We start from the raw sequence: 12,781 nt of genomic DNA on the forward strand, positions 1-12,781 counted from the left end.
GGTTGGCAATTTGTTAATGCAGTGCTGTGTGTCCCTTCTGTCAGCTTTCCAGACTGACACCCCAGCAGCATCACAAACTTCAATCACTGATTACTGCAGCCTGAGTCCATCCTTCCACCTGTGAGAAGCAAAGTATTGGCTCTCTTCTTGCCAAGGGAACTAACCCATTTGTGGGGGTGGAAGTATCAGTTCTTTATTAGTGTCAACTACATGAACAAATAAAACTACAGAACCCAATAAATTCAGTAAAATGATGATTCATCAGCACTCATCATTTTCTGGGCAACTGACCCAGGCTGGGTTCCACACGACATCTCAAAAGGTGCTTTCAGTGGTGAGAAGAGATTTAATGTGAAGATTTTTACAGGTGCAGGAGGAAGCAATTCTACAGGGGTTACAATACACACAAACAATAGGGTGGAGCATTTGAAGACAAGCCAGAGTCACTGTATGGGCATGATTCCAACAGCATGGTGGGGTTCCTGCTCCTGTTCTTCAACAGCAGCATTCTCAGGGCTTGCTCTCAGTCCCATAGTCTGCAAGAAAAAGAGAACCCACATATGTAATTGTCAACTGCTAAAGGAAGATTTTCATCCAGAAAACATGAAATTCACCTGAACTTGGATTAACACAGTTACTTTGATATCATAAGTCAAGAAGACACCTGAAATATCTTCAAAGGGGTACATACAGTCTGAATTGCTTTATTAGTGCATCTATCCCAGCCTCAGCAGCAGGGCCAGCTCCCTGATCAAGCACACAAAGGATATTTTATAGGGTACGTACTGTCAAGGTTCTGCAAAAAAAACCACTGGGAATTCCCAGGAAAGATTGTTGGTTTCCACTACACCTACAGAAAAGCAAGGACCTTTCCTATGTTCCTTTCTGGTAGCAGAGTCATTGCCCTCATCAACATACAAAGAACCCACACAGGACTCTGTGGTACAACTAAGAATGGAGGATGCAATTCAAGAAATGGACTATTACAGTCAAAGACACTGATATTGCTCATTAAACCTGGCTTGGCATGGATGAGAAACCCAATCCCCAATTTCAGAGTAAGAAACCAGAGACTTTGAGCACACCAGGGCTCCCAGCACCCACCTGGAGTCAGGGCAGGAACGCCCCAGCACTGCCCTTGTGGGACGTCTCAGTGCTCTGGTGTGCCTGGAGAACAGTGACTGCTTCCTCGATCTGACAACAGAGCACAAGGGGGAGAAGTTGAGTTGCTCCAGTGTAAAACTGCACTGCACCAGGAACTCAGTATTTTGGGTCCCAATGTGGCCTCCACACAGACCCACTTTCAAAAGGTAAAGGACTGGATTACAAAATCCAAGCCTGCTGCTTCTGACTGATCAGCCCAAAGACTTTTTCTGTCTCTTACCAAGGGAAATTCTGGGGCATCTCTCCCTTATTATCAAGTCAGAACTTGCTAGACAGAAGTCAGATTTCACAGGTAAAGCTACCTGACACCACCCAGCAGAGCCCAGGTTCCTCAAAAAAACAGGAGTGGAAGGGTGAAAGCAGCTCCTGTCTCCAAGGAACAGCAAAAAGACGCAGTCAATTCACTCCAACTACTTCGATGGGAACCAAAGCTAAATATTCACCAGAATTAAGAAGGAAACTGAAGAAATACTGCAGAGAGGCAGCAATTTGTCTGGTTTCTATTCTGAGCAAAGAGCATCTTCCTGGCTACTTCCATGCAGACATACCACCCTGCTTTTCCCCCTCTCACTTCCCAGCCACCTGCAAACCACCCTGAAGCTTGGCCTGTGCTTTCAGGGAACTGCTTCCAGCTTCTCCTTTTGCTGAAGGCAGGCAGACATTCAGGCACTGGGTGTGGTGACATCAACCTGGGGCTCCTTTTTCACGTGAAATAAAACCAGCAGCTACTTGCTCTTCCTACAGTGATCAATGTCCTGGGCTGTGCTCACCTTTCCTTGCAGCAGCAGGTGATCAGCCCTTTGGAAAGGGATTTGTTTGGGCACCGAGTCTGTCCTACCTTGGAGCGCAGGGAGTCTGGGGACTCCAGGAGCAGCAGCAGCTCGGAGTTGTCTATCTCCAGCAGCATCCCAGTGATCTTGCCAGCCAGCGAGGGATGCATCACGTGGATCAGAGGGTAGAGGCGCTCGCCTGCTCCAAACACCAGTGAAGACTTGAGCACTGTGTAAGCCCCCCAGCATTTTCAAACCCACTGCAAGCCCCCCTGCCTGCTCAACCAAAATGGGATACAAGGGTGGTGACGGTGGTGGAAAAACCACTGCTCACAAGCAAAGCTACTCCAGCACGTCTCAGCAACAGGAAGCTGCTGGGTGAAGTCAGCAGCAGGCACAGGGCAGTGGAGCTGTGCACATCTGCCCACCTGTGCATAGGTGAAAGTGCCAGTTTCTGTGGAGAAGTTTCCTCCTGGGAAGAAAGAGCTGGTCTGTGATGTGCTGGTGCTGTGCTTTGGCCAGGCCAAGCAATTCTGTCCCACGCAGGCACTGCCTGCTCCACCACAGAACACCTGAAACCCAAGGGTTGCGTGGCACAGCTGACCTTAACCCTTATGGCCACCAAGCTGCTCATCAGTGCCCAGGAGTACAGGATGGTTCAGAGCTCAGGGGAATTGCAAATGCCCTGGCATGGCCTGGCAGCACAGGCAGGCTGGATGGAGCTCTGCCTCTCTGCAAAGCTTCACCAGACACTCTCTCACAGTCAGGCAGCTCACGCAGACAGGGAGTGGCTTTACTGCTCCATCCAGTTCCAACACAGACTGAATTTTTTTTTTTTTTTTTTAAGCAGCATAATATCAGAGCAATCCCACAAAGCCTTACAGCTTCTCCCAGCAGCTTCTTTGACCTGGTGCATGCAAGCTTAAATGCCCCCAGGGCCCTGCAGCTGGACCTGCAGGTGGCACCCACCGATCATTTGCTTCTGCTCCTGAGGGGGGGCTGCTGCAAGCAAGGATGCTGTCAGTGGCTCCTGCCCCTGGACATGCACAGCAGGTTCTCCCACCTGGAAGAAAAGCAGGGAAGAACAGCAATCAAAGGCTGGAAGGGATGTGAGGTATCTGACTTGCAGGAATGGTGCTCAATACCAACCACAATGGGGTATTTCAGCCTTCCAAGATGCATTATCTATTTGTATTCAAACACCAGCTTCCAGAAAAGCTGGAGTCAAGCATTAGAGCTGTGTGGCTACTGGATCCACAGCCCCACAGCCCCTGGGAAAGGTCCCCACAGCACCACTCACAGAGCATGGGGTTCCCTGGGGTCAGCAGTCACATTATCCCAGAGCAGGACCAGGAATGTCACATTTTGGTGGCTGCAGAGCACTTACCTGTGGGGCCACCACGGGTGGCATGTGCCCCATGGGCTGCATGTTCCTGGCAGATGAGGAGTACTTGTACTGCTGGGTACCCCGTGGCAGGGCAGATGAGGAGGGCACCCGGGTGCTGACTGTCTGTGTCCCGATGTTGGCTGCAATGGGGACAAGAACATTTGTGAGGAGGAGTCCTTAAATGCACACCTGTGTCAAGGAGGCTGAAGCAACAAGGACAGTGTGCTTGGTTGGAGGGCCTGAAAAGTCCTACATGGGCTCAAAGCAGCCCCCAGGTCAAAGGCAGCTTCCCCATGACAGGCAGGGCACTGCTACCCTTGGGGTGGGGTGCTCTGATGTTGTGCAGAGGGCAGGAGAGCTGGCAAAGGCACCCACACCTCATCATCTCCCCTCCAAAAATCCATCTGCATCAGCAGCCAGAGAAGGGGAGTGGCACCCTTGTCTCCCAGCTCATCCTGAAGGGAGGGGAAGGCAGAGAAATGAGAGGACAATGACAGAAGGAGAAGGTACAAGCCACAGACAGCCCCTCCTGGTCCCACTGCTCACTTCAGCAGTGACAAAGATAACTCTGGGCAAAATCCCACGAAGATGGGAAGGCTGTAGGCAGTCACTGCCCCAGATGGTCATGTGTGGAGGGGACACCCCAAGAGCCAGGGCCAGTCTCAGCACAGCCAGGCACTGGGGATGCCAGCAATGTCTGGTTCTCAGCTCCAAACCCCTCTAACATGAGGCTTGGCATGGGCAGCAGTTCAGCCAGAGCCTGTGAAATCCCCTTCCTGCACCCCAAAGACCCTTTCCCACCCTCTGCCTTTGTCCAAGCACTGAGCCCAGGTGCTGTGGCTGCATCACCATCTGCTTTAAGGATCATATTCAAGGTAACAAGACCAATCTGTACACCAGAAACCTGTCCCATTACCTGAAAGATCCCAACCTTCCCCAGAAGTTACATACTCAGTTCCTACAGACATTGCTCCAACTCCATCACACCATCAGAGCGCTCCACGAGCAATCCCACAAACCAATCCATCCTGATTGGAGACCTGAGCTCACAGCAAGCACCCTTGCCACCACGGTGATGTCCCAGCTTGATCTCCTGGGGGTCCTTCTCGCACTCACCCACTCTGTGGGCCTGGGGGGGCACACGGGGCACCTGGGTGGAGGCCTGTCTCGTGGTGCTGATGTTGGACAGCAGGCGCCGGGGCGGCACGGCAGCCCTCAGGATGGGGGTGGCTTCAGGATACACTGCTGCACAGAGAGAACACACAGAATGAAGCTGCTCGGCAGCAAAGGCGTGGAAGGAAATGTGGGGAGAGTGGCTGTGGCTGGGGACAGTTCAGGAGCACCTCACCTCTGGTGTCACTGCCAACATCTCACCTCCCGGTGCCCATCACCACGACCCTGCACCAAACCCCTGCACGCTTTTCCAAGATAAACCCTTATTGTTACACACTTCCTGCTGCTTTTAAAGACCCTCAGTCCCTGACTGAGCCCAGCTGGTGCCAAGAGCCCACAGGCTGAGACAGGCAGACTCACAGGGAGGCCGGGAGGGCTGCGCACTCCAGCGAGTGGCAGGGCGGACTGGGACAACAGGGCTGGGGCCGTAGAAGGCAGCTCTGGTTTGTGGCTGGGGAAGAAGAACACATCCAACGTGACTGGGGAGCTGAGCCAGAACTAACCCAGAGCCTCTTGGTGGCTGCTGCACACAGGCAGACAAGCCAAAACCATGCTCTGCAGGGTGCCAGAGCACTTCAAAGACCGACCTCCAGCCCTGCTGTCAGCATGTCCTCCAGCAGCTCTACTTCATGCCTCCTGAGGAGCTTCTGCACCCCTGTAACCCTTCTCCCTTGCTCTCCAAGCTTCCCTCCCACCAAACTCCTCCTTGCTTCCTCTGAGGAACAGCAGTAAGTATGAAATCCCCAGCCCATTTCCTGGAGCACCTGCACTCCACCCTGCTGCTCACATGGAAGCCCAGGCAGATCCCAGGTTCCACAGGGTGTGCCCAGATCTGCACAACCCAAGCTCTGCTTCTCAGCCCGACTGCCACCCCGTCCCTGTGCAAGGCTGCCATTGGGGAGCAGGACTCACCTGAGGCATGGGGGGTAGGAAGTACCCTGGGGGGGTCTGGAAAGAGCCCAGGAGAGGGCCAGGCAGGGCCCTCATGGTGGCCAATCTCTGCATGTACTGGTTGGTGAGGATTGCTTTCCGCTCCTCTTTCCTTTGAGCGAGCGCGACGTAGAGAGGCTTGGTGCTGACAATGCGCCCGTTCATTTCTGTCACGGCCTTGGTAGCCTCTTCTGGGGAGGAAAAACATACAAACCCAAACCCTTTGCTGCGGCCACCCTCTGTCATCACCTAAAATAGGATTAGAACAAGACAGCTGAGTCCACAGATCACTGCAGCATCCACAAAACACAGTGTTGGGGGTGGGGGCGTGGGATGCAACCACAGGCACCCCATTTCAGCCCCCACACCCAGGGTGGGATGGATGGGACTGCACCTCTCTCACAAACAGATTTCTCTGGGGAAGGGCAGGATTTGCTCAGGCAGTAGGTTTGGAAAATGAAGATGGCAGAGTCTGGACCAGCCTGAGATCAGGAGCTTGTGATCATCTGGGGGGAATCTGTGCCTCAGTCTCACAGGGCTCACAGGCCAGAAATGCTCTGGTGCTGAATGCTGCAGGAGCCAGCAAGGGATGGGGATCAGTGGGACTCTGTGCCCTGACAAGGGCCAGGCAGCATCTGTCCCTGGCAGGTTACAGGTAGCTGGCCTTAAAGCCAGACCATCCCTTACATGTTGCCTTCCAGATAATCCTGACACCAGTGCCAGTGAAAAGAGTGACATGTCCCTGGTGTTCCAAAAGGCCAAACACCAGCCTGTCACCCCACTGCCCCAAGAAAGGTGGCTTGTGGGTCATTTTCATTTGTACCAGTGTCACAGAGCAGCTGGGCAACTCAACAAAGCTACGAAATATTTTCTCCTCAGGACAATGTGAGGTGAAGCAGCAGGTCCCTTACACCTGGCTTGAGATACAAGACATCAGCAGGGAAGTGAAATTCAACAGGATGATAATCCCTATCCATCCCCAAGGGCTGAGTGCACCAGTTTACTGACCACAGGAGCTCCAGGCCCTCACCTTGGCACTGGTGATGGTGCCATAGGGGGAGAACTCCTTCCTCAGCCTCTCATCATCTATCCCATCATCCAAGTTCTTCACATACAGGTTGACCCCCTGCACACAGGTGGAAAAAAAAAAAGCAGCTTGGGATCCCAGAGTTTACAGCAGTTTGTCACACTGGTTGCACATTTCACCAGCAGCTAAGTGGAGGGTGGGACATCCCACAGAGACATCCCCTGCAGGAGCAGTGACATGGAGAGGGGCCAGGATTGTGCATAAACTCCACTCAGAATACAAACACCCCAAGAGAGCACCCACACCATCACTGGGAACCTGCTGAACCTCATGAAGCTGTCTCATTTCCAGATTAATATTTCTGGAAATTAGCAGACCCGTTTGTTCACCTCTCGACATCATCCTAGGTTTGAATCTCTCTCCTCTTTCCTGATATTGCTTCCCAGGACATTCCCAGGCAGTGACTGGAGCCCTAATTGCAGGAGGTACCCACTATGCTGATCTGCTCTGGAGAGCTCTGTGCTGTCCCCAAGCTGAGAGTGTCCCTGTTGCAGACCTGCAGGATGGAGCACCTGCAGGATGGAGCACCCTGCTCTCCCTTACCTGGTACCTGTTCACCCGCTCTTGCTTCATCTGCTCAAATTTCCTCTTGAGCTCGCTCTGGCGCTCCAGCCGCTTCTGGGCGCGGCCCACGTACAGCACCCGCCCGTTGATCTCCTTCCCGTTCATGTCAGCCACCGCCTGCCAGGGGAGGGAAGGGCTCTCAGCTCAGCAGGAGCCCATGGCCACAGCTCTGCTCCTCACCCACCGCCCCAGGGCAGTCCCACCTCAAGCAGAGACCCGCTCCCCCTTGCCAGGTCCTGCCCACCCAGGCACCCAGCGCCAGCTCCCAGACAGGCGCAAAGCTGGTGAGGTTCCCCCTGAGGAGAGGTGGGAGCATCACCAGGTGACAGTCTCAGGAGAGAGATGGGCAGTGAGGAGCCTCTTGCCTTCTGGGCTTCTTCGTGCTTCTCAAAGTTGACGAATCCAAAGCCCTTGGAGCGGCCATTGCTGTCCATCATGACCTTGACGCTCAACGTCTTTCCTGCAGCAGGGAAGGACAGCACAGTCTGAGGGGTGCCCTCAGGGGGTGCTGCCAGCGTGCAGCACTGTGCTGGGGAACCTCCATGAGAGACCAGCCCAGCGAGGACACTGGGCAACCATGGCAGCATGGAAGAGCCCAGCAGGAGGACAGATAATGGGATCCCCAAGAGGCAGGGACAGGAGGCTGTGAGTTTTGGTGAGGGTGATCCCTCCAACCTGGGCTGCTGCTCTCATTGCCCTGGGCTCTTCAGCTTCTCTAGCCAGTGCAGTGAGTTCCCTTGGCTAGAAAATCTCATCTCCTTTACATATGAACACATAGATTGGGTTCATATGAAGGATAACAACAAATTACTTGGGATGACACTGACCAAGTGTGGCCCATGGATTGGCACAACACTAAAACCCATCACAAGAGGCATTCTCCAGTAGTGGACTAAACTGAAAAGCCTGTTTTCCTTACATTCAGACTCAACAATTCTTATTCCCAGGGTTTCTGTAACCAGACAGCATGCTGGTAACAAGACAACTTAAAAACATACATTTTTCAAGACCAAGTACAAGTTCTCCTCTGTCACAGCAGGAAAGCACATTGTAACATCCTGACAAATGAAGTGACTGTAGTCCTTTTATGTGGGGGATGTTTAAACAAGTCACATCTCTCCAAGAAAAGGGGCTTGCTATTTCAGCCAAGCACTCCCCCAACTTCCTTTTAGGTTGCCCCAACTCCAGTTTATCAGACACAAGGATATTTCACTCACCAAATTTGGAGAATATTTCCCGCAGTCTGTCATCATCCATGTCATCCCCAAAGTTTTTGATGTAGACATTGGTGAATTCTATTGCCCTAGCCCCAACCTCTGCCTCGCGCTCTTTGCGGGATTTGAAGTGTCCAACAAACCTGTGGGAAGAAAGGAATAGGCCTCAAACCCTGCATGTCTCCTGCAGAGGGAAGATGGACTCGGGCACACCTGTCTCAGTGCAGGCCAAGAGAGATCCCATCACCTCAGGCCATGCTTTGCTCACCCACAAACTCACCATGAGTTTCACATACAGCAACTTCAGCATAGCCCGCTCTGGTGCACATATACCCAAACTCCCCATTGTCACTGGCAAAAGAAGGGATTTGTCACCCCAGGAGACATCAAAAGGATGCCACCACCACAAAAGACCCCAAAGGATACCACCAAGTATACTGCCAGCTCTATTCCTCCAAAGCATTCTCAAACACTCTGGGTAGTCCTTGCCTCTGTGGGATGTAGAGAGTGAGGTGATGCAATGCAGAGAGAGGAACAACAACAAAACCTCTTCCTGCCCAGATTATCTGATGGCAACAGCCAAGATCAAGGACCAGCTCCACTTTGTGGGCACTCATTACACCGCCTCAGCAATAAAACCCAGCCTGGGGCTGGACTCCTTCCCCACCATCTGGGAGCAGCTCCAAACCACTATCACACTTCCCCCAGCACCCACCAGAAGTGACTCACTGTCCCAGAGAGCAGCCATGCCCAGCAGGGATGGAAAAGGGAAGAACACAAAGCAGCAGGAAGGGGATGCCTGAGCAGGACATGCTTTTACTGCTGATAGTGGACCAAGGCACGGGAGGAGCAGAGCCAAGTCAGAGTCCAGACTCTTCTCTCTGGCACTTACACCTTCCTGTCATTGAGCAACATGCCATTCATGGTCTCAATGGCCCGAGTTGCTGCCTCATGTGTCTCAAAGTGGACGAAGCCATAGCCACGGGATCCATTTTCATCACAAACCACCTACAAACACAGCACGAGGGGCAAAGGAAGGAGACAGACACTGTTTTTCTCCATGTTTGTACATGAGTACATCACAGGAAAGCCCAGCCCCATTTTCCAGGGGCATTTTCCCTCCCTGACATCCTGCTCCCACTGCAGCTGAGCTCTTTTGGGATGTTGGCAGCAGGTCAGGGAGGTGGGCAATCCCAGAACCAGATCCATGGTCTGCACTGAGCTGGGACAGGACGACACATAACATCTCTGTGCAGGGACTGGGGGAAAAGCTCCCATTCTGAGGGGATACACAGCAAGGCCTTTTGGCTTCAAAGCAGCTGGGAATTTAAAGGAAACGTTGTGGGAAGTGAAACGCGAAAGGGAATTCCAGCTGGCTGCAGCATGCTTCCAAGAGTGAGGCAGCTCTGCAGCAAGTCCTCTCCTGCAGGGCCCTGGGCACACCTACCTTGCATGACAGGATGTTTCCAAAGGCAGAGAATGTGTCATACAGGGCTTTGTTGTCAATGGAGTCATCCAGGTTCTTGATGAAGACGTTTCCAACCCCTGATTTCCTGAGCCCGGGGTCCCGTTGGGACCACATGATGCGGATGGGTCGGCCTTTGATCACCTCGAAGTTCATGGTGTCCAGGGCTCGCTCAGCTGCAAAGAAGGGGGACGAGAGGGGAGTAACAGAGACAGATCTCCCTCACATTCTGCAGCAGCTGAGATGGGCACAGGAATTGGGGACAGGGGCTTGTTATCCTAAACGGGATAGGCAGCTTTGCCTCCCCAGCCCTCCAGCCACACCACTCTTTGACCAATTACTTTTTTCTCTCTCCAAAATATGTCTGACTCCCAATGATCAGCCATTTCACAACAAGCTCCAGTCTGGCAGATGCCCAGCTAATTTACCCAGTAAGGATTTTGGTCTCTAGGGCAACTAAATCAACACCTTCCCATCACTACAGCCTCACTTCAGCGTGGAACACCTTCCAATTACAGTACTGTGTCATGGCAATGCCTGCCAGGAGAGTGGCCTCACTTTACACTGCGAGCCAGTGGGCAGCTGGGTACCCCAGGGGAAGGGCAGAAGGGGTTTTGGTGTCCTTCTGTGATGAAGAAGGAGGGAGGCAACTCTTGCAAGTCACCTTCAACCCCTCACCAGAGCCCAGCAGCTGCATCCTTTCCCAGACCCTCAGAAGAGATGGAAGCAGGATGGGTCACCATAAGAGAGCAGACTGGGATTAGTTAGAACCAAGCCCCAGAAGCAATGCAGCCATTGAGACAACTGTTCCCCCCAAGTCCCCGCTGTGAGGCAGTTCCTCAGAGCTGGTTACAGGAACATACCATCCACAGGCTGCTGGAAGTTTATGTAGGCATAGCCCAGCGACCGGCGTGTGGCCACGTCCCGACAGACTCGGATGGACATGATGGGCCCAGCAGGGGAGAACTTCTCGTAGAGCATGGCTTCGGTCACATCTGGGTGCAGGTCTCCCACATAGAGAGAGGCTAAGGGATAGCCAGGGCCACTGGCATTCATGGTCACCCACAGAGCTCAGCTGCAGAAGGAGAAAGACCCGAGGCTGCAGGGCACAGGTTCCAGATGGCCTGCGCAATCACAGATCCACACTGGGGCTGGCCCCACTGCAGCAGCACAAATCAAAGCAATGCCCTTCCCTTCCCACCAGCAGCACTAGGATCAGGAACATCCCAAGGAAGCTGCAATCTCAAAACTTTCCGGGACGTAACAATTTTGGTACAAAAGTTGAGCTGAAATGATCTGCACCTCACAGCCCTTGCACACCCTGGAAGGATGCAGAGGGACACACTACACACACACAAATTTGCTCCATAAAACATGCAAACCACAAGAGAAATGAAATGGAGTTTAATTTCTCAGAAGGTAAACAGCCCTTCCCCACCAGAGACTTCCATTTTAACTCCTTAATGGCTCCCTCCAGCCAGAGCAGACCCAAGGAGTGAGGGTTTGTACTGATGGCCAGGGAGCAGAACTGCAGCCCACGTGCTCCCTACAAACAACTCCATCTCTAACAAGGCAGACGCAGGGTTTCAGCCACTCCTTCCCACTTTCTCAGCTTGTTGACTACTGTTCTCTGAGCAGGCAAATTGATGCTCAGCCTCTGCCTGGTTTTAGTTGAGTATAAAAGTTCTGTGTGAAGACAACAGTCAGTGCCTGAGACTCCCAGGCTACTGCCTAGGAACACAGAAATGCAGGTCCTGCCCCAAAAACTTATAAATTCATCCTTGGGGCTCTTACCTTAAAGCTCAAAAGTCCTGAGACACTTGTTTAGACACCTATAGATATCCAAAATTAACACGCATATATAGGAGAGGTGCATCGAGCAATCCCCCGGCCAAACGCAGGTGCCCACGGCGGGGAGCCCACGGCAGAGCCGCGCACCGGCTCCGTGACACAGCCCCGCTCCTCGCACCGCCCAGAGGCCCCCCCCCAGGGCTCCCCCAAACAAACGCGGGGTAACAGAGCAGCCCCAGCGCCCTTTACAGGCAGCGGGGCAGGGAAGGAAGGGAGCCCAAACGGGGAGGAGGCGGCCGGAGCGACGATGCGGGGAGCGGCCGGGCAGAGGCGGCACAGCCCCGCCGGGGAGCCCAGGGCAGCGCACACCGCCGGACACGGGACGGGGCTGCGGAGGAGCGCTGCTCGCCCTGCCCGAGCCCGCCCGCCGGCGGGGACCCCCGGCCACCCCCGCCCCGGAGAAACGGCCCCGGCAGCCGGAGCTGGGCGCTGGGAGCCCGCCCCGCACTCACACCGAGCGCTCGCCGTGGCAGCACCGCTCCACTGCGGCCGCCGGCACCGCCCGCCTCTTCCGCGGCGGCCCCGGGGGCGGGACGGGACCCCCGCCCACCGGCCCACCCCCGGCCAGGTGCGGCCCTGCCCCGCCCTGCACCCCTGCGGACGGGGCAGGGCAGGGTCCGGCCGGGCAGCGGAGCTGAGGGGCTCAGGGGTTCAGCAGGTGCAGCTCCTCATCTTTGCGAATTGCAGCTCCTGCGCATCTCGTGCCTTCCCACACGAAGGGCCGGGGAATTGCGCTGCGTGTCACCCTGGAACACGGACAGCGCGTCCCACCCACGCGCGTTTAGGAAATCACATTCACCTTCTGATATTAATTCCCTGAAGTTAAGGAGTACAGGCAGGAGCCGTACACAGCTCGGTTACAGATCACTCGTCACCGGGCACTCACGCATTTCCAAACGGCACAGCAACCTCCCTCAGGACACAACAGAGAGCCAGGGAATATGGCCTCTGCCATCATCACCCCTTGTCTGTATGGCCCGGGAGTTCTGTAAGCTCACTTTCATCCACTGAGGTCACACCCCAGCTGTTCTGGACGTGATTGTGCTGCTGAAACGCTGGGTGAAAGCACACAGGAACCTCGAGCCGCAGGCAGTGCAATTCCAAAGCAGCTCCACCCCATCCCGCACCCTCGGAAGGGTCAGCTGCGAGGCAATCAGGAGAACCATCACCTTCACA

General features: G+C 54.2%; 1 protein-coding gene across 1 annotated transcript; it reads right to left on the reverse strand.

The window, feature by feature from the left end:
* Window positions 1–340: 340 nt before the first annotated feature.
* Window positions 341–10,810, reverse strand: PABPC1L (poly(A) binding protein cytoplasmic 1 like). Its single transcript, XM_053992928.1, has 15 exons — window positions 10,618–10,810; window positions 9,737–9,930; window positions 9,182–9,297; window positions 8,293–8,432; window positions 7,441–7,535; window positions 7,055–7,192; window positions 6,455–6,550; window positions 5,407–5,673; window positions 4,855–4,945; window positions 4,372–4,566; window positions 3,322–3,461; window positions 2,904–2,997; window positions 2,003–2,133; window positions 1,105–1,194; window positions 341–536 (listed from the first exon to the last, which is right to left on the reverse strand). Exons 1-14 carry the CDS (start codon window positions 10,808–10,810, stop codon window positions 1,111–1,113), a joined length of 1,974 nt encoding a protein of 657 aa, XP_053848903.1. The 3' UTR covers window positions 341–536; window positions 1,105–1,110.
* Window positions 10,811–12,781: the final 1,971 nt, after the last annotated feature.

The sequence above is a fragment of the Vidua macroura genome, chromosome 17, assembly GCF_024509145.1.
Source record: "Vidua macroura isolate BioBank_ID:100142 chromosome 17, ASM2450914v1, whole genome shotgun sequence".
In the NCBI taxonomy this organism is placed as follows: domain Eukaryota; kingdom Metazoa; phylum Chordata; class Aves; order Passeriformes; family Viduidae; genus Vidua; species Vidua macroura.

Coding starts and splice junctions, on each gene's coding strand:
- PABPC1L (XM_053992928.1), bottom strand. CDS start 10,810: ATGAATGCCAGTGGCCCTGGCTATCCCTTAGCCTCTCTCTATGTGGGA. Junction 5,674..6,454: donor GCACCATCACCAGTGCCAAG/GTGAGGGCCTGG, acceptor ATCCTATTTTAG/GTGATGACAGAGGGTGGCCG. Junction 2,134..2,903: donor GGAGCAGAAGCAAATGATCG/GTGGGTGCCACC, acceptor TGTTTGGAGCAG/GCGAGCGCCTCTACCCTCTG.